This window comes from Lacerta agilis, chromosome 9, assembly GCF_009819535.1.
Source record: "Lacerta agilis isolate rLacAgi1 chromosome 9, rLacAgi1.pri, whole genome shotgun sequence".
Taxonomy (NCBI): Eukaryota; Metazoa; Chordata; class Lepidosauria; order Squamata; family Lacertidae; genus Lacerta; species Lacerta agilis.
The window spans coordinates 9,723,207-9,743,932 of record NC_046320.1 but is presented as its reverse complement, the minus strand read 5'-3'; the positions used below and the strand labels follow the sequence as shown (position 1 = coordinate 9,743,932).

General features: G+C 42.4%; 1 protein-coding gene across 1 annotated transcript in view; it reads left to right on the top strand.

Moving 5' to 3' along the window:
* SMIM14 (small integral membrane protein 14) overlaps window positions 1-19,112 on the top strand; it is a 31,329-nt gene extending 12,217 nt beyond the window's left edge. The window contains exons 2-5 of the mRNA XM_033160265.1: window positions 1,797-1,914; window positions 5,744-5,792; window positions 15,965-16,113; window positions 17,411-19,112. Coding sequence (XP_033016156.1) covers window positions 1,840-1,914; window positions 5,744-5,792; window positions 15,965-16,113; window positions 17,411-17,443 — 306 coding nt within the window. The 5' untranslated portion in view covers window positions 1,797-1,839 and the 3' untranslated portion in view covers window positions 17,444-19,112. The remainder of the gene's footprint in view (window positions 1-1,796; window positions 1,915-5,743; window positions 5,793-15,964; window positions 16,114-17,410) is intronic.
* The last annotated feature ends 1,614 nt before the right edge of the window (window positions 19,113-20,726 follow it).

Sequence of the window (20,726 nt, the reverse complement as noted above, 5' to 3'; positions counted from 1 at the left end):
CTCCTGTGAGTCTGAGCCAGCACGGACAATGCTCAGGGATGGTAGAAGTTGTAATGTAGCAACAGCTGGCAGGTGACAGGTTCACCATGCCAGGTCTAAGCAAATCTTCCCAGATTTGGTCTCAGAGAATCTCAATAGTAAAAGTTTGTAGTAGAAAGTGTGTGCTCTCTGACACATCGATTTTAACACTCACATCATACAGGTATTAAATTGGGAAGGTGCAAAATGCCACTTTATTTGAAACACAGAATTAAAAATGCATAAAAACGCACCCACCTTCCTCTTCCTGAGTGTTTACCTACCCATGTTTATCAGAGATTGTAAACCTCATTGTAAACTTCCTCATTGCTTTGGTACAAAGAAGTTGATAATGCTTTTGCTTGCTGAATGCTCAGGAGGAGGAGGATATACTACTGGGAGTCTAGAAGGAATTGAATTTTAATTTGGAGGCACACCAGTTCTTTAAAATGGCTCCTGTGCCCTTTAACACATTTATTATATTGTTACTGAAATATATCACATAGCATTAGAGCTTGTGATCAGTACATTTCAGAAGTTACATGGAGGCTTCTCTTTCCTCTTCATGCGTAGGCTTACAAATATAGACCAGCCACATTGCTTCAGCAAACACATTATTTCCTTAATGTGTGTGTTTGTTGATTAATAGTTACATAGGAATGAAGAGGTTTGCAGAAGTGAATTGGCAGGCAGGATGAACTTGACCCCTTCCCTACCCACTGATTATCTTAATGCAATCCCTCTCACACTCCCCCCCCCCCAGTTGGGCTTATGTCTGGTCTCTGAACATGCTGTCCCACTGAACTACAACCCTCACCCTGGTTGGACTAAATACTTGTGCTCACTGGTCTTTCCCTTGCAATGAACCTCTCTGAATTATGGGAAACTTTATTTCCCCTGGAATGTGTGGTTTTTCTCTGTGTCTTCTATTTATCCTACTTCCCACCTGGATTACAGGGGACAATATCTAAATTTGCATGGGGTGGCAGTGGAATATAAAAGGAAAAATAAACTTTTTTCTAGGCATTATAAGGAAACAGCTGTAGAACTGCCCCCTCACTATTTTTGTCCCTTTGGAGTCTGGCAATGAAATGGTTAATTTTGCAAAAGGCAGCTCCACCCTTTCCAGCTAAGGTTAATAGAGATTAAGTGCCCTGGAAGTTCAAGTTAATTGTGATGTGTTCTGCTGGTTACAATGGGGCCTCAGCTTTATCTGAATTGTAGCCAGCAAGTTTCTGGGCTGTGCATGAAAGAGGGGTGGGATGAGAAATGGTATGTCAGACAAAGCATATTTCTTTACGGGTAAACTACTGTACATTGAAATAAATTGGATTCACTTCAGAGTAAAGCTAGTTGCAACTTCTGGTCCGAGGAACTTAAATTGCAAAAAGATCATGCTCCATGGGTTTTAAGTATTCCTTAGCTATGACTGGCTTTTGCTGGACTTGTGCCCCATATCTATCAGGAGCGTTTTGAAGTTGACATTTTCAAAAAGAAAAAGGCGCCAAATTTAAAGCGTGTCAATTTTTTAATGATGTGCTTGGGGTCTGATCCCCATTTTCCCCTGGTTTGTTCTCTCAAACGCAAACTGGAGATGGGAAAGAGTTTTCTTTTGCTTGGTGCAGCTTGCGCTTTGCCCACGATGGGAAAAGGTTATTCTGAATTGCTGGCCTCAATTCAAGTGTAGACTCTAGCCTGAACGAAAATGGGTTAAACCTTTGTGTGAAAAGAAAAGGGAAAATATGTGTAGCTAACACACAACCCCTTGTCTTTTCTAGGTGTTTGTTATCAAGGACCGGTTTTAGCTTCATCTGAATAGCCATGGCAGAAGGTGGATTTGATCCCTGCGAGTGTATCTGCTCACATGAACATGCCATGAGGAGGCTGATCAATCTGGTGAGAGACATTTGCTTTTACGTTCCTTTCGTTCAAATCAGATTTCAGCCAATTGCATAGCTACCGCTGAATAGCCTTCTTGAGCACTTACTCATGCAGTCTTTCAAAGTGCATGCCAATCTCATAATTTCTTAGAGCAGTCTTTCCACAAGTCCTTCAAGAGGCTGCATCTATTATCCATAGGATGGACAGGTAGATACACTGTTAGGTGACAGCGAAACCTTCCAGCTGAGCATTGGCGATTTCACTTGTGCTGTCAAAAACAAGGGTGAGTCCTTGGGAGTGGGTTCTCCGTCCCTCCCTCCCGCTCCCCCCTCTCAACATTTTGGGGAGATGTGCACTCTGGCACAGCTGAGGAGCGGCACAATCTTGGAAACTAGTCAAGGTAAAATCCATGGAAACTAAGTGCTATCTAAGGGTAGGGGGAAAGTAGATTGGCTGGAGGTTTGCTTCTTAGATTTATTTAAAGGGCTATAGAAGTACTTCTGCAATTGAATGGTGTCATGGGAGACCATACAACGTGTGTATAAAAGAATTAGGAAAATAAAGGAATGATCCAGCAATATTTAAATACTCCTTTGTTTCAGTGGGAGATTGTTAAAACAACAAGATTGAAAAGCATCATAACATTGACAGGCTTGTACCTAAGTTTAAAAAGGACTTAATTTTTTTTACCCTGCAGGAGGGAAAATACTGCATTTTACTTGGAACCAGGCTGGGGATCCACTTGGCTGTTGGGAAAATGCAGCTTCTGGATGTATTACAATCACTTCTAGGAAGGAAGCTATTCCTCCGGAACCTTTTTGAACAGTGAGCAGCCTGTTTCCATCCAAGCTGGCCATGATAAGAACCTTGAACATTTAAGAATTAGTTGCCCCCCTTTGCTCGCTTTCCTCGTCCTGACCCACCACTTTTTCCTCTTGTGCCGTGTCTTCTTATATTGCAGCCCTGAGGGCATTCAAAAGCTTTTCCATAATGCTTTGAATAAACAAATACAGTAAACAAGATCTCGGCCACCCGAAGATCCTACTAATTCAAGCTCCATAAATCTACAGGGGGTGGGAATCACAAAACCAATCTACTGTGGCTGGTAGTGTCCCTTTGCCATGAGCAGTGGATGGTTGCAGTAACAGGCAGTCAGTGAAGAGAAGGAACGGTTCTGTCCAGCAGAGAGAACAGATAAAAATTAGGATTAGCATGTTGACTTAGAGGAGTGATAAGGAGACAGGAAATATGCATCTGTGTCTAGCTAAAAGAAAGGTAGGGAACAAGAAGAAAAAATGGAGGCTGTGGGGCCTAGTGGTGTGGTCTGGGAGAGGTAGTATGAGCATATGTGTGTGAGGTTTTAATTTTATTTAGAGGTGATTTAGGGGAAATTTAATTGTGAACAGTGTTAGGTTCCAAGGAGTAGCTTTGTGTTTTGAGGCTCATATATCACAGCCGTGTGTTCTAAGTTTCTGGAGGGCCAAGGTCTTTTGCCTCTTAGCCTCTCATCAGTTTTCCTTCTGTGAAATGGATGTTTTCTTGCAGTGGTAACTACAGTCTTTCTCTACGTCCCCACAGCAGCCGTTTTGTGAATTGCTGTGTCCTTCCGGGTCAGCCGTTTTGCATCAGTGCCCACATTGCAAATGCGGCCACAGACCCCAAATCGTTGGAGGCCTGATATATATAACAGTTGTCATCGGCAACTTCGTCAAAGTCAGTTGAGATTATATCAGATAAAATAGGTTCAGGCTGGAGTCATGGGGGTATTAATGTAAATGAATCCAGTGAGGGGTGTGTGTGTGTGAATTCTAGAAACACAAAATCCTTAACATACTGCACTGCATCTTGTGTCAAATGTGAGGGAGGGACATTTTTGAAAGGATTACTGTATATGAATTTTGTTTTAAACTGCTGAGGAGAGAAATGAAACTGGCACACAGTCTCTTAAGGGGAGATCATATCTCAAGTTCTACGATGTCTAAATACTTTCTTTTTGAAAAATGGAAGCTGGAAATTAGGTTCACCAGGGGGCAACTATCTCTTGTGGATGCCCATTTCCTATAACCTTATCTTCAGAATGTGTATAATAAAGGGAAGGCTATCTCTAGGGATCTTATTAATACTACTATATATTTTTCCATTATTTTTCTATCTTGCCTATATCAACATTGCCCTCTTTTGGTAGGGAAGCAACACTGCAAGGTGTGTGTTTATAAGCCCCCTTTAGAATGGTGGTGTAAGTTAAAAACACAGTAAGTTATGCTCATATGATTTCTATTTTTACCTGGTAAATATGGTAGTATGTCACATAATACAAACCACTGGACACAATCTGTTTGAGGCTCACCTGCAATCAAGCCCCATTGAAATTAATGAAACACGTGATTCATTCAAATCAGATTTTAAAATGTGTTAGGTACAGTTTATCCTTATCTACACCTGCAAAATGTCTGCAGTCTTGTGCAGAGCTCTCCCTCATTAGAACAACTCATGTTCTGCAGAGCTTATTGAAAGAGCTTGCTAGACCAAAGTCAAAGCAGAAGTGATTGGAGAATTTTCTATTTGCCAAGAATTAAAGCTGAACCTATTGATACGTTCTCTCTCTGATTGTAAAGTGGGTGTTTTGTGTTGATGCTAAAATAGGAGAAAGGACAGGTGTGAGAAACCTTCAATATAGTTGGGAAAATGCTGTGTGTGTGAAATCTCTAATTCCCCTATCCCTCCAGTGCAGAAGGGATCAAGGGCTGGCCGCTGTAAAGAGATGGAAGTGAAGCAAATAGCATAGGTGAACACTCATCTGATAGCACTGGAACAGAAAAGGAGGAGGGACTTGTGCTTAGGAAATGCCCCTTGGGGTTGACCTTTGGCGTGCGTTCTTGGATTTCTTGGTCCACCCACCACCCCATAATCCTTTCAGTTGTGTGGGATGATTGCAGGGTAAATGAATGCCCATCAGATTGTTCGTCTGAGTGTTGTAGTGTGGCCAAATTACATTGCTACATTAAACATGCTTTTAAAAAAGCACGCCCAAGCTTGCCGCTTCTGTTGTGAAGGAAGCATAGTCACATGGGACCCTTAGCTATTTCCCTGCCAAAAATCCACCCTACAGCTGCTCCTTGTGCACAGATGTGACGTTTTACTGCGAACGGTACCTTTAAGTACAAATAGCAGCTGATGGGAAGGGAGGGGCAGGTTTTGGTGGGGAAACTGGTACAGTCCCCTAATTTGGATCAGGACCCTGTCTAGCTGTTTCTCTTTCAAAACAAAAGATATCAGTGCTCAGCATGGTGCTTTTTTAAAACATGCTTAATATAACATAGTTTGTCCCCAAGTGAGCATTCCATTGAAAATGATGTAGTGTGGAGAGACTGCATTTGGTTTGAGATGTGCATTTGGACATATATCTGGTTTAGGTCTGCTCTTTCTGATCCAGTAGAAGGTTGTGTCTGGCTAGAGATTTGGAATGGGTCCGCACTTCATTGTTTTAATAGCAGCTCCTCCATATTGTACAGCCAACTGCTTTGGTTTCAAAAGCCGACTGTGATGTCGTGTATTGGGAGGGGCTACTTTTTTTTATTAAAAAAAATGGAACATCTTTTTTCGACCAGTGATTATTACCAAATTTCTAGCACTTATTGAAAAGCTGAAAAATAAAATAATTTTGATATACAAGTAAAATTTTGAAAGTAAACCCCATGTAGTTAACAATAGTTAACTTCCAAGACTTCGCACTTGACTCTACAAAGTTCATTTGATTTCAGAAATTCTGAAGACTCACCCACAAATCTTAGAATGGATGAAGTCTCTTTTTTCTCTAAGCAAGTTTCTGTTCTCTTCATTTCAGTTACGGCAATCTCAATCCTACTGCACAGACACGGAATGCCTTCAGGAACGTGAGTAGTAGGGAAATCTTGCATGTATATTTTTAAACACTTTTGTATATTGCTTTCCAGCACAAAGCAACTCAACAGCTCTGTGTGTGTGTGTGTGTGTGTGTGTGTGTGTATAATTACACAAACAGAAATATATCCAAAAAATAATAATACAATTTAAACACCAATAAAACAACAGCCACAAGCATTACAAAATACAGGAAGATAGTTGGACAGAATAAGTCTAAGCATGCCATCTTCATCATGCGGCAAAATCCCGTTTAGATCAGAAAGCTTTCTGTGAGTCTAAGCTGGGTGGGGGGCATCACAACAAAGCAGGCCTTACTCTGGTTCCCCATATAACGAGCTACTCTCATCAATGGAAATGGCAAGTGGGAGTGACCCTCCTGCTAATCTCAGGGCTAAAATAATTAGTGTTAAGGAATAGATGCAAAGGAAAAGATTGAGGGCTAAATGTGCATTAGACTGAGTTTCATCTTTCACGTTTTAACCTTTTTCTTTTCTTTTCACAAAACACCACTGGGATTGTTGCACTCTAAAGGGGGAGAACTTCACTGAAGCAGGGAGATACTTCTTAGGTTTTCTCTCTGGTCCCCCCTCCCATTTAAAATGTTCCCATCTGCTTACTTGCTGCAATTTGGGAGGGGGTGATTTTTTTTTAATAAATGGAATAACCACTGGATAAGAAAGGATTCAGAAGCCCTTTCTCCCTGCTTAGGACTTCTGCTTTAGATTGTTATCTCTGCAACTGTATTTTACTTTATTTAGTTCACAACTTTTTATATATAGTACCTTGTTTGTAATAAAACTTAAAAGTGGTTTATTTTCTAAAATAGAAAATGGGGCGGGGGGCGACGACAATGCATGGCTGAGGGCTAGGGGTGGGTGTTGCTCTGTGAAAAGTATAATCAGATTAGGATATCAAAACAGCATTTTGAGAAATTTCAGGGGCATGCATTTTGATCCAAATGGAGAAATGCCTAGATAATTCAGAAAGAATCATGCCATTGTATCGTAATTTGAACCAAAGGAACACTAGAAGCCTTTTTTTTTTCTTAGTTGGAAGTTGATCTTCCAGTTTTGGAATGCATAACCGTTCCAGCCAGGTACTAGTGTGCACTGATAAAGACCCAGGTTCATGATTCATCATGCTAGATTGTACACTACAGTCTTATTTTCCATCTTTCCTACTCTCTTGAAAAAAAAAGCGGGAGGGGGTTGGCAGTGTTTGGATGTTTAAGAGTGATATAAAAACACAGTGAGAATTAGCTGTGGTCTAAACCACAGAGCCTAGGGCTTGCCGATCAGAAGGTCAGCGGTTCCAATACCCGCGACGGGGTGAGCTCCCGTTGCTCGGTTCCTGCTCCTGCCAACCTAGCAGTTCAAAAGCACATCAAAGTGCAAGTACAGTGGTGCCCCGCTAGACGAATGCCTCGCAAGACAAAAAACTCGCTAGACGAAGGCATTCGTCTAGCGGAAGGCTGCCCCGCAAGACGAATTTGTCTATGGGGCTGCCTCGCAAGACGAAAATTTTTCGTCTTTTTTTTCCGTCTAGACGAAAAACCCGCTAGACGAAAATTTTCGCAGAACGAAAATATTTTCGTCTAGCGGGGCACCACTGTAGATAAATAGGTACCGCTCTGGTGGGAAGGTAAATGGCGTTTCCGTGCGCTGCTCTGGTTCACCAGAAGCGGGTTAGTCATGCTGGCCACATGACCCGGAAGCTGTACGCCAGCTCCCTCAGCCAGTAACGCAAGATGAGCACCGCAACCCCAGAGTCATTCACGACTGGACCTAACAGTCAGGGGTCCCTTTACCTTTTAAGAACATGTTTGGAATTTTTACATAAAGTGTGTTGGGGCCAGTAAGAGGCTATGAGTGTTCAGACCTGGAGAGTTAACTACATGGCCAGCTGTCTAAATGCTGGAACCTCAAGTGCAGCACTAAGAATACACTGCTTTGCGTAGCAGGCAAGGCAGAAGGCCCAGCTGCTAATATTTGCACCAGGCTTAGCCAACCCAGAAGTTTCATGCTGCTTGCCAGCCAACTGCAAGGGCAGATGTTGTACATCCAAGGTATCTTTGATGTCTGGGGGCCTGTATTCAACAGGGAATGGCTCACTAGACTACATTTTGACTTGCTCCCTTAGATTCTGAGTTTCATCTCCGGATTCCCTGTCACTAGCTTTCTTCTGTATTTATTTTGTGCCCTCCCCCCAGCCTTCTCTTAAACCAGAAATGAGGGACTCCAGATGTTGTCGAACTCCAATTCTCATCATTCCTGATTGGCCAAGCTGCCTCAACTTACGAGAATCAGAGTCCAACAGCATCTGGAAGATCATAGGTTCCCTAAGCAGAGCTCTAGAGAGTGTAGATCCTGGCACACAAATGACTTTGGGAACTTTATATCCTGAATATCTGTCTTACATGAAAACCTCGGGGTGGCTTGCTTTTAGAATTTATAGATTCTGGCACACACAATTCATTTAGGAACTTCACGCAAACCCGATTTCTGTTCTTAGATAAAACACTCATAGTGGCTTACATATTAGAATTAAAGGGGGGATTCAGGGAAACATACTCAAAACAGTTTAAAAGAAGATGGGAACAGCAGTTAAAAAAATTGCAAACACTTCCCACCCACCCCCAATATCAACTGAAAAGACCAAATGCCTAGTGGAATAATAAGCTTATTTCTAGATTTGAGGTGAGGGAGCTTAGTGCAAATTGGCAGGGAATTATGACGTCTGCTGTGTTGTCTTCCCTTAGTCACATCTGCTGATAGGAATGAAGAACTGGAGGAGTGCAGCAAGTGGTTTGGGAGCCTATGATTATTTTGCTTCCTGTCTGAGACCCAGCTTATACAAACAAACCCTTTTGGCCAATGATTACAGCAGTAAAGGCTGGAACTTTGGGTGGGGTTTGGTTTAGGAAGCAGGAGGGATGGGGCTCTGCTGAAGTCAGCCTGACGTCTGTTCCATTGCTGCAAATGAATGAATCATTATGAAAACGATGACTTGAGAGGGGAACTCCCTGAATTTTGCACATTTGGAGTATTTTGTAGAAGTTTAAAGCTCTTGGGTTTGGTCTTTGCATCCAGACAAAGTGAAACAGCATTCATTTGCTTTGAGATAATATAGCAGTGCTCCCTGAACTTTTGATACTTTAAAAATGGTTATTTTGCAAGTAAAATTGGCATCTAATGACACCTGTTATGTCCATAAAGATTGGGGAAAGACCTTGCCAAAGCAGAAACTTGGCACAAAGACAGAATGGCCCTTCTGCGGGCAGCTAATTCTGTTGTTTTCTCTGTCAGCTTTGATTGGCTCATTCAGTCACGCCTGAAGGAGAAGAGAAAGACATCAAAATATCCCACCACTGTTGGAGGCTGGTTGGAAGGAGCCTTAAATCATTTCTTGCAGCACACCGGTGGTTGTCTCCAGTCAGCCTGGGAATGATCACAGGTTGTTAGTAAACGGACCATAGTATATAATATTGACACCACTCTCCTGTGTGGTCTGGGTTGCGTAGTGGCAAAAGCAGAGAGCTAGAGTGAACTTGGTGGAACTTCATTTAGGTGTCTGCAGACAATGGCCTGGTTCACACAACAGCCAAACCTTGGCTTGGCAAGACTGCATGAACATTTGTGTTCCCAAGAGAGGAGCTTGCAGCTGGTTTGCTCCTCCACAGTCCTTTCTTTTTTTTGCTACTGACCAAGGTGTTGTCTCTGAACCAGTTTATACTTTCTCCTTACCAATAAAGAGCATGCTTTGACTTAGTAGCATATTGTGCAAACCAGCTCACTGTCCACCCCACTGAAAAGACACAAAGCCTTGGCTTTACCTTTGACTTCTCTCTCTTTCCTTTTATTTATTTTCTTACGTTTCTATATTATCTTTCTTCCATCACTGATCATGAACATTTGGTGTCTAGGTGGTTGCACTCATCTGGGAAAGGGATGCGGGTGGTGCTGTGGTCTAAACCACTGTGCCTCATGGGCTTACTGATCAGAAGGTCAGTGGTTCGAATCCCCATGATGGGGTGAGCTCCTGTTGGTCTGTCCCAGCTCCTGCCAACGTAGCAGTTCGAAAGCATACCAGTGCAAGTAGATAAATAGGTACCGCTGTGGCGGGAAGGTAAATGGCATTTCCGTGCGCTCTGGCTTCCGTCACAGTGTCCCATTGCACCAGAAGCAGTGACCACATGGCACGGAAAGCTGTTTGTGGGCAAACACTGGCTCCCTCGGCCTGAAAGCGAGATGAGCGCTGCAACCCCATAGTCGCCTTGGACTGGACTTAACCATCCAGGGGTCCTTTACCTTACGTTTTACTCATTTGAGCACTAACTACTCTCTTAACTAGTTTAGCTTAACAAGGTCTTCATTGTTTTTAGACCATACAGTACTTTTATTCTGTCTTATCACCAAGGCATGTTGCTTCTCCCTTTGCAACACAGTGGAGAGAAACCTGTGGCCCAACGTGTAATTCCCGCCTCCCAGCTAATTTTGTGTGCCCTTCCAACATTTACTGTAGCTTCTCAATTTCTCCATTCTATCATTTTCTTCCTTCTTTGTTTTCTCATTACTTCTAGCTTTAAAATTGTGCTTTCGCTCTTTCTATATAGTTTCAGAAAGGGCACTATTTTATGTGATGAAAATAAATTGGGATGTGTACATATACAGCTCACTAAAGTCAGAGTGGAATTGCTTTCCAGAAAATAACCCCATCAAACCTAGTTCAGGGCTTACATCTGAGAAGACCAGCATAGGATTTCTAATCTGAGTTAGCCATGATGAAAGCTGAAGAGAGCAGTCTTTATTCTGGATTATTTAATGCATAAAACTTTGTTCCTGCCCCTCATCAACCCTCCTCTGCCCATCATTGACATGTATCCCACATGAGACTACCCCGAGGGAATGCAATCATCGACAGCATAAAAATTTCCCATCACTGCTTTACAGAACAAGGATAGGGCCCTTCCTCTCTGCCCCATTGGCAAAATCTCTGCATAAGATTGTGGTTATCATCATAATGTGAGCTGGGAACAAATAATCCCCATTCCAAATATCAGTTTAGCCGTGAACTTATTAGACGGCCTTCAACAAGCTTCTAGCTCAGACCTCCCGTCTGCCGCATGAGCAATATCCTGTCCTCCTTCAACCATACCTTGAAGGCTGTTGCAAAGATAATTTACGAAAATGTTTAAAGCATGCCACAAGCTTTTCCTATACCTTGGCACTATATAATTATTAAATACAGTATTAACTGTTTTCTCTTTAGTTTGATTATATTTTTAAATATTTATTCTTTCAATACATTGAGGAAAGGAGTGGGTAGCCAGAGGCTCGGTGTATATTGAACAGAGCTATGTCACAGGACAAGTTCTTAAAGAAATGGGAGTGCCGGATCACCTCATTTGTCTCCTGAGAAATCTCTATGTGGGACAAGAAGCTACAGTTAGAACTGGATATGGAACAACTGATTGGTTCAAAATTGGGAAAGGAGTACGACAAGGCTGTATATTGTCTCCCTGCTTATTTAACTTATATGCAGAATTCATCATGCGAAAGGCTGGACTGGATGAATCCCAAACCGGAATTAAGATTGCCGGAAAAAATATCAACAACCTCAGATATGCTGATGACACTACCTTGATGGCAGAAAGTGAGGAGGAATTAAAGAACCTTCTAATGAGGGTGAAAGAGGAGAGCGCAAAATATGGTCTGAAGCTCAACATCAAAAAAACTAAGATCATGGCCACTGGTCCCATCACCTCCTGGCAAATAGAAGGGGAAGAAATGGAGGCAGTGAGAGATTTCACTTTTTTGGGTTCCACGATCACTGCAGATGGTGACAGCAGTCACGAAATTAGAAGACGCCTGCTTCTTGGGAGAAAAGCAATGACAAACCTAGACAGCATCTTAAAAAGCAAAGACATCACCTTGCCGACAAAGGTCCGTATAGTTAAAGCTATGGTTTTCCCAGTAGTAATGTACGGAAGTGAGAGCTGGACCATCAAGAAGGCTGATCGCCGAAGAATTGATGCTTTTGAATTATGGTGCTGGAGGAGACTCTTGAGAGTCCCATGGACTGCAAGAAGATCAAACCTATCCATTCTCAAAGAAATCAGCCCTGAGTGCTCACTAGAAGGACAGATCCTGAAGTTGAGGCTCCAGTACTTTGGCCACCTCATGAGAAGGGAAGACTCCCTAGAAAAGACCCTGATGTTGGGAAAGATGGAAGGCAGCACAAGGAGAAGGGGACGACAGAGGATGAGATGGTTGGACAGTGTTCTCGAAGCTACTAACATGAGTTTGGCCAAACTGCGAGAGGCAGTGAAGGATAGGCGTGCCTGGCGTGCTCTGGTCCATGGGGTCACGAAGAGTCGGACACGACTGAACGACTGAACAACAACAACAAATGTCACAGGAGGAAGAAACCTTACTCCTGAGGTTTTAAAAATCATATCATTTTAATTGCTTCCTACTCTGAGCTTATTTCCTGCTAGGCCTTCCCTCTCTGCCCTTGCCCCAAGGACACTGCTAATAACCTTTGCCCATGGAAACTGAAGGTCTCTTCCGCAGTTTGAAGTTGAGAGGGATGTAATACAGGAGATGCATTTGGCGGATATGCAGATAACTGATGAGCCCTGGAAACAGGAGCTTCAAGTGTTGCCTTGAAGAGAACAGCTTCTTAAAGAGGTGGTCAGCTTATCTGTAAGATATTTGATGGATTTAAAACTCCACAGCAGCCCAGATATCTAGCTTTTGTCTCTCACAGACCTTGTCGCATCAGTTGCCGTTATACTGCTGCCCAAATGATGAGTGAAATGAGGCCTCCAGAAGTTTAGGGGGATATTGTTTTGTGGGCTACAGAAGAAAGGTAAAGGTAAAGGGACCCCTGACCATTAGGTCCAGTCGTGTCCGACTCTGGGGTTGTGACGCTCAGCTTACGTTACTGGCCGAGGGAGCCGGCGTACAGCTTCTGGGTCATGTGGCCAGTATGACTAAGCCGCTTCTGGTGAACCAGAGCAGCACACGGAAACGCGGTTTACCTTCCTGCTGGAGCGGTACCTATTTATCTACTTGCACTTTGACTGCTTTTGAACTGCTAGGTGGGCAGGAGCTGGGACCAAGCAACGGGAGCTCACCCCGTCATGGGGATTTGAACCGCTGACATTGTGATCAGCAAGCCCTAGGCTGTGGTTTAACCCACACTGCCACCCGCGTTGCTTATCATGTTTCCTCTCTGAGAACTGCGACTACATGATACTGCTGCCTTCAATGTTCTTTGGCTTCTTATGGCAGCACTCTTCTGGCACCAAGCTCTGAGCCGAATTCGTTTTCTTTACTGCTGCAAGATTAACAGAGCAAGCAAAACTGTTTCTCAAGCCAGACTGTGGGAGGTTTGGACTGAGTGGAGGCATCCCTCTGCTCAGTAATCATGGCTGAGCAATCCTCCTGTTTTTATATTATTTTTATTTATTCATTAAATTTGTATAGCACTCTTTGTCCGAAGATCTCAGGGCAGTTCACAGCGTAAAAACATAATAAAAACAATAACAAACCAAACCAATAACCACCCCCTTGTGAACACATTTAAAAGGATATAGGATGTTCATCAGCCAAAAGCCTGTTTGAAGAGGAATGTTTTTGCCTGGCACCTAAAGGTGTATAATGAAGGTACCAGGTGAGTCTCCCTGGGGAGAGCATTCCACAAATGGGGAGCCACTGCAGAAAAGGCCCCTTCTTGTGTTGCCACCCTCCAGACCTCTCATTGAAGCAGCACATGAATAAGAGCCTCAGATGATCATCACAGGGTCTGGGTAGGTTCATATGGGGAGAGGTGGCTCTGGAAGTATTGCAGTCCTGAGCTGTTTAGGGCTTTATAGATCAAAACCAGTAGTTTGAATTGGGCCATAATTGGGAGCCAGTGCCGTTGGGCCAGGATCGGTGTAATATGCTCAAACTGTCTGGTCCTGGTGAGCAACCTGGCTGCCCATTTCTGCACTAGCAAGTTTCCGAACCAGCTTCAGAAGCAGCCCTATGTATAATGCATTGCAGTAATCTAACCTACCGGTAGAGGTTACCAGAGCATAGACAACAGTAGTTACGCTATCCCTATCCGAAGTTGATGGAAGGCACTTTGCACCATTGAGGCACTGCTGCTGCGGATTTAATCAATTTGGTACTAACTTTATCTGTATATATTAAAATGTTCCCATTGTGTGCATGGCGGACACCGATGTTCTCCGTAACCGCTGGACCAAAGCGCATCAAATTTAGGACACAGCGTAACATGACCATCAAGGAAGGATCTGGCATAATAAAAATTTAAAAAAAACACACACAAACCACCTATCATGCCTAAAATATAGAATAAAGGCCAAAAAAAATGGCGCACACATTATGTGTCACCAGCAACAGAACTGAAGACTTTGAACAACAACCAATAGAAAGGCTCATCGCAGGGCAGCGTCACAGACCAAAAAACCTCCTTAACCTCAGTCCTCTGTTTTCCTGTGTGCAACCACTGGAGGAACAGACAGCAGGGACAGCCCCCATTAAGCTCCCTAGCACCAGCCTCTGCACTCTTACCACACTCAGAAAAGATCACCAAAAAAACAGTTAAGAGGAAGGCCTAAACTCTTCTTAGTAGTTTCAGCTCCAGGCAGGAAAACGTTTTTAGGCCCGGGCCATACCATTCCTTATGGCGGGGGGGGGGATGTAGGATGAGAAAGCTCAGCAACTATGCTTTGCTCCCTATCCTGTCTCCACACACAATCTTTTCTGCACTGCTGTATCGCTTTACAAACGAAACTCCAGTTATCAGAAGAGGAAAAAGTGCCGCACACAAATGTATAAGGACCCTACCAGTTCCCTATCACCCCTCCTTGCATCGTTATGGTCCCTTCTGACCCCAGGCTCAATGCGAGAGCGGACTGTACCATGTATCAGGTTTCGGGGGGGGGAGATGTTAAATCTAGGGCAAGGGTTTAATTCTATTAAAGCGGCAGGCACGCATTTATGAGAGAGACCAGCGTTCGAATTTGGGACTAGGGTGGGGGAGAATGCTGTTTAAGGTCCCCAGTGCCCTCACTTAAAATGGCTGTTGTGCTGTTTTTACATGAGTAGAATGTGTTCTTTTATGTAATGGGAATCGGTGTGTTTTTACATGAGTAGAATGTGTCCTTTTATTTAAAATGCATCTCTGGGTTATTTGTGGGGCATAGGAATTAGTTCATTCCCCCCCAAAAAAATATATATATATAGTCCGGCCCACCACATGGTCTGAGGGACAGTGGACCAGCCCACGGCCGAAAAAGGTTGCTGACCCTTGCTCTAAAGGGACAGGGAAGAATGAAAACAGGAGCTTCCAGGAGAATTTTAAAAAGCAAAAAACAAAACAAAACAAAACAAAACACCACAGCAACGCGTGGCCGGGCCATCTAATTAAATAATATTAATGTAAACATACTAGACTACTTGAATCTTTGCATAAATGTGTGTTTTCTGCATGTGTGTCTATATCTATATCCCTCATACAGCCCCCTGTGTGGAGGCCTCAATAGCTTCAGCCTTTCACCACCGCCACAAAATTTACGGTATATTGGTCAGTGGGTAGATGACAGGTTCTTGGTAATAATCAGCAAGTATTTGCTCTTTACATTTTCAAAAACTGTGCTAACGTTAGGGGCCCTGTTGACCAGCAAGTAAAAGACACAGAGGGAAGAAAATAAATATGGAAGTGAGAAAGCTGAGAGCACCCATCTGTTGGAAAGTTGCCAGATGGCACCATAAACCTTTAGAGATGAGTACGGATGAAATAACTAGCCCTGTGATCAGTTTAAAAGCGATTAAAGATGAAGTGGAAAAGAAGCAGACAGTGTTTAAGAAATACCGGTAGTCATCTATTTCTTGAGGTTAAGGCTTAACAGTCAGTACAGTGACTCACATGGACCGTGTTTGTTCAGTGACTCAGGAGGTGGAGCTACTTTTCTCTTTCCAAGCCAGTTAGCCCTCCTTCAAGAGCTGAACTTATTTGTTGAGCCTGAGATTCTACCTTAGCTTGACCCTCTTGTTTCTCCCAAAATGCTGTGTAATCCCCACCTGGGTCCCCTTAATTGTAGTTAATTTTAAAATCTGTTTAATTCATTATGTTCTTTTCCTTCCAGTGCCAGGACCCAATCCGTCTGCTGATAATGACATCAGTGTGACAATGATAATGGTGGGCTGGCTGGTTCTGGCACTGGTACTGTTCTTGATGAGACCTGCTAACCTAAGAAGACCTTTTACAGCTGAAAAACCATCCAGCCCACATAATGTGAGTATTCGGACGTTTTAGTTAACCTCCCTATATGTCAGACGACGAGGCAGGGAGAGGGGAATATGTGATGCAGAAGCCTGAGTTTCTCGAAGAAAAACCAAGACACAAATGCAATTCATATGTAGCTTTTAGCAGATTGGGCTACACTGTGTCCAGTAATGCATTTTCCTCATCCATTTATCTGGTGCAGTCCTAAATAAAAAGTACCTTAAAGCAGTGGTTTCAACCAATGGAAATCTGTAATGTTGTTACACACAGCAAATACCCTCCTCTTTCATCCCACACAACACACTAGCACTGCGCAAAGTTCATGCACGACAGATTTATAAAACGTTTTGAACAATTTCTCCAAGTTTGTTATACTTCTAGCAGTTATGTGGAAGATCGGTCACCCATGCGTAGAAGAAGGGAAGGAAACAGAAAGAGGTCTGTGTGTATTGTTGGGGGGTTGTTGTTTTTTGATAGAGAGTATTGAAGATTCCCTTTTGTAGCTGGTATCAGGATCAGGCTGGAACTCGGGACGGTTTTGCATGGAACTGAGTCAGGGATAAGGTGACACTAAGACTACTAGTTCTCAGCAGACAGGAAGGTCTGCCCTGCTAACTAGACAATGACAGATGCCCGCTTCCTGGTGTTAATAAATTGTGTGGTCACTCTGGAAGCGTCTTCTTGGTCTATCAAAGGGAGTGATATGGGGCATCTCTATTCACCTCCAGGCCTGACGACATCTCTGAATGCTTCCAGTTCTAAGTAGCTCACTCAGCTAGAGTTCTATCTGTCCCTGGCACTCCTGGTTCTGCCATTGCATTCCCTAATGGAAACAAACTCAAAAAGGTGTACGGCGAATCTTGAAATGGACAGCTTGTTCTCTTGTACACATTTCTTTCTTCTGTTCTAATCTTTGTTCTCTTTTGTACACATTCCTATTGCTCTAATGGCGGGCACATAGATCAGGGACGTTTTGGTGGTAGCCTGCTGTTGTGGAATTCAGTCCCATGTGACATGAGGAAAGCTTCATCCCTTGATACTTTTAAATGGGCCTTGAAGACCCATCTTTTTGTCATGGCCTTCAGTGAGTAACTTGCAAGCAGTACAACTAGTGCTGGTTATGTATGTGTTTTAAGTTACGCTGGGTTATTTGCACTAGCTTTCAGTAGTTTTAAGTAGATGCTTTATATTTTATTGCCTATGTTTTAATTTGTATGTCATGCCCCTTTACATAGAATGTCTGTCTTGAAAAGCAGGCTGCCAAATGAAATTAAAATATATAAATCAGTGTATTCTTGACACACAGGGACAAGAACCACCAGCTCCACCTGTGGACTAGACCTTACTGGAGGAAGCTCAGCGACTGTAACCTTGCATGACCAAAAGAACGAACGTGACCAGAATACTTCTCTATGTCGCACACAATACTGTTCTGTTCCATACATTTATAATTGTTTTGCACCCCCTCCCATTATATTTGAATAAGTTAACATATGTGGCATTTTTGCTGATGTTCATTGGACTCTAGGCATTGCACTTTGCAATAATATCTGAAAGAAAATTAAAGCCTAGTTGTCATTTTTTCAAACAAATTGTTCTCTCCCTGCCTATGGCTAAAGTTGCAAAAATGCACACAGTCCACCAATAATGTATCTGTGATCTATGTACATTTATGGGGTGGAGGGAACTGCACAGAAGTTCCCATTGAATGTGCCATTATCTATGGAATTGTAGAACAGGGGTGGCAAATCTGTGCTCCTCTTGATGTTGCTGGACTAAAACTCCCATCATTTCCAGTCAGCATGGCCAATGGTCAGGGATGGTGTAAACTATTGTCTGGCAACATCTAACTGGCCACATGTTAGCCTCCCCAAAACCCAAATTGTATCTCATCAATACAACTTTGGATTTACTCTGTGCCTGCGAACTAGAATTGTTTCAAAGGGATTCTGCCTACTATTTATATCTGTGTTAGTGTTGTCCAAAGTACATCCTTCTCTACAATAAGGCCAAATTAAATGTATTTATTGGAAGCAAGCAAATAAATTTAGTATTAAGATAACTAAAGAGTGCATAACTAAATGTTACATATGAAACTAGGAATATTTACAAATACTATAATAAAAGTAGTTGTCTGTATACTTCTCTGTAATGGATATTCCACTCCACAGCTACCCATGTCCAGTTATTTTCTGTAAATGTAGGGAATAAGTAGAATATAAGTGTGCCTAAATTGTACCACAGTAAGTTTTTTGTTTACAGATGGGGGGAGGTTACTATAGCAAATTATTTCCAACCACCCAAGAAAACTTATGACAATTAATACCATGTTCACATTCTTGCTAACTTAGGAGCTAGCAGAACAATCCGTACTGCGCTTTAACGCAGTCTTTTGACCATCAGAGAAGCTGTTCCAGATTTCTTAACCTGCCGCAAAACTCTGTGTTGCAGAAGATTCAAATAATGTTTTTTTTAAAAATTGTGGTGGTGTTCATTACATTTAGCTTTGTGTATGGTGCCGACTACCTGGACCTGTTGCTCTTGGTCTGCATGGATCGGCATGCTATAGTACATCTATGTATTGGAAGCTGCCTTTCAGACATGTTTGTGCACCCTTGCCAAACCTGGCAAGGAACTCGAGGATTGCCAGAACAGTTTGAAAACCTCTGCTTTAAGATTTCAGATGGAGGGATGGTGGGGATATAGGGGCTGTCAACCAACATCTAGTCCAGTGTACTAGGGGAAATGGAAATATTCTGCTAAGAGGCCCAAACTGCATTCTCCCTCCTTTTGCAATACAATTACACTGGTGGTGTTTGAGGAAAGGAATGTGTCCTTTAGTGCCTCTTTACAAGATTCACTTCTCATGAAGGACCTCATTCTTAGAACTTGATCTTTGTATCAAGGGTTCAGTGATCAGATGGAAAGAGATACTGCACAGCCTGCTTGATGGGAACGAGAAAGCAGGCTTGCGGTTTATGCTTTAGTTTCTAATACTTTAAAAAAAACATGCTTTGAATGCACAAACTAGACACTGCATCAGGCTTTCTCACACTTAAAAAAAAGTTACTAGCTACGCAGGGTGTGGGAGTAGGGAAGAGATTTGGATTAGGACCATGGCACTGAGGACGGGATCACCCTCTTTTCTAATGCTGTTTCCTAATTAAAGTCACCACCACCTGCTAAACAGCTTCAGGGAGGGAGTTTTAATTGTAAGACCACCATGGGTGAAGAGGGCTATACCCACATACATTCTACACTGTGGCCCTGATCAAATCCTATCCTACAGCTCCTATTATCTTCAAAACAAAGGGAAATAGTGATCACATAAATCTTCATTGATCCTAGATTCACATGTGCTTATAGAATCATCAGCAGTTCACTTAGCCTTAATTTTCTGATGCAGACATGAGTAATAATGTGACTTGTGTGTTTATAGTTTAGATTGGGAGGCTTTAAAATCGTTTGAATCATGCCAGACAAAAATCGTATCTGTGCCATTTTGGGAACTTGCAGTTTTTTAACTAAGGTTTTTGCTTGTACTATGCACTTTTTAAATTGATCTAAATAAATAGTAATTAGTTACCCTTTGTGAATGTGTGGATTTTATACATGATCAGTTTGGGAAGGAATAGTTTATCTTGCTGACCCTTTCAACTTAGGTGTGTTTTTTTTAACAGATCCCTCCTCCTTTTTCTCTTGGCTGCCCCATTTACATTATTATGCTGCCATGATTTTTAGTAATATCAGGGCTATTTCTTTTAGGATGGATTTGTATAATGACTTCAGTGGAATTGAATGTACTGACCATGGCCCTCAATTCCTATACAAGTTTATATTTCAGTGTATTTGGTGAGGTTTATTTCCTGGTTAGTGTGTATAGCATTGATGCCTTTAAATGCCATGTTTGCACTCAAGCAGACTCCCTAGTAAAAAAATTGTGTACTACGGTATCTGTAATACAATGCCTATGGTGGCAATGCTAGCATATTGATAACTATTTTGTAGCTTTATTGGCATAACTTCTTATATATCCCATTCTTTGTGCAGATGTGTGCTTTTAAAGACTTTTAAGACAGTGGGGTAGAGGTGCCATTGCTCCTTGTATAAAGATTCTGTTTTGTGACTTGCAATGGTATCTGATCAAACTGGTTTTGCAGGCTTTCCAAACACTTCATATTGTACCATAGAAAATTCAAACAACAGCCCCCAGAGTTATGACAGCTGTTGCTGCAGTACATTTCTGTGCATAAATTTTGGTACAATTATTTTAGAAGCTACTGAAATAATGCTGAATAAGAAAGCTATATAGCATTTCCCCATCTTTGCCCAGAACAATTTGGGAACTATTTAAGCATTTAATTATATACCGTATGTACATAAGTAACTGGATGGGAGCTTTATTTGTATACCCACATGAGCACTCGTGAAGCTGTCAAAAAGGTTTAAAGGAAAATATGCTTGATATGGTAACCACTGATACAGGGGAGAATGTAGGCTTGAACCTATGTTCCACTATATCAAGCTTATTTTCTTTAAAATCTTTTTGACAGGCTCCAAGTGGGAGCTGTGAGGGTATGTGGTCCCTCTCTCTGCTCCATGGCATGATAGTTGAGGGCTAA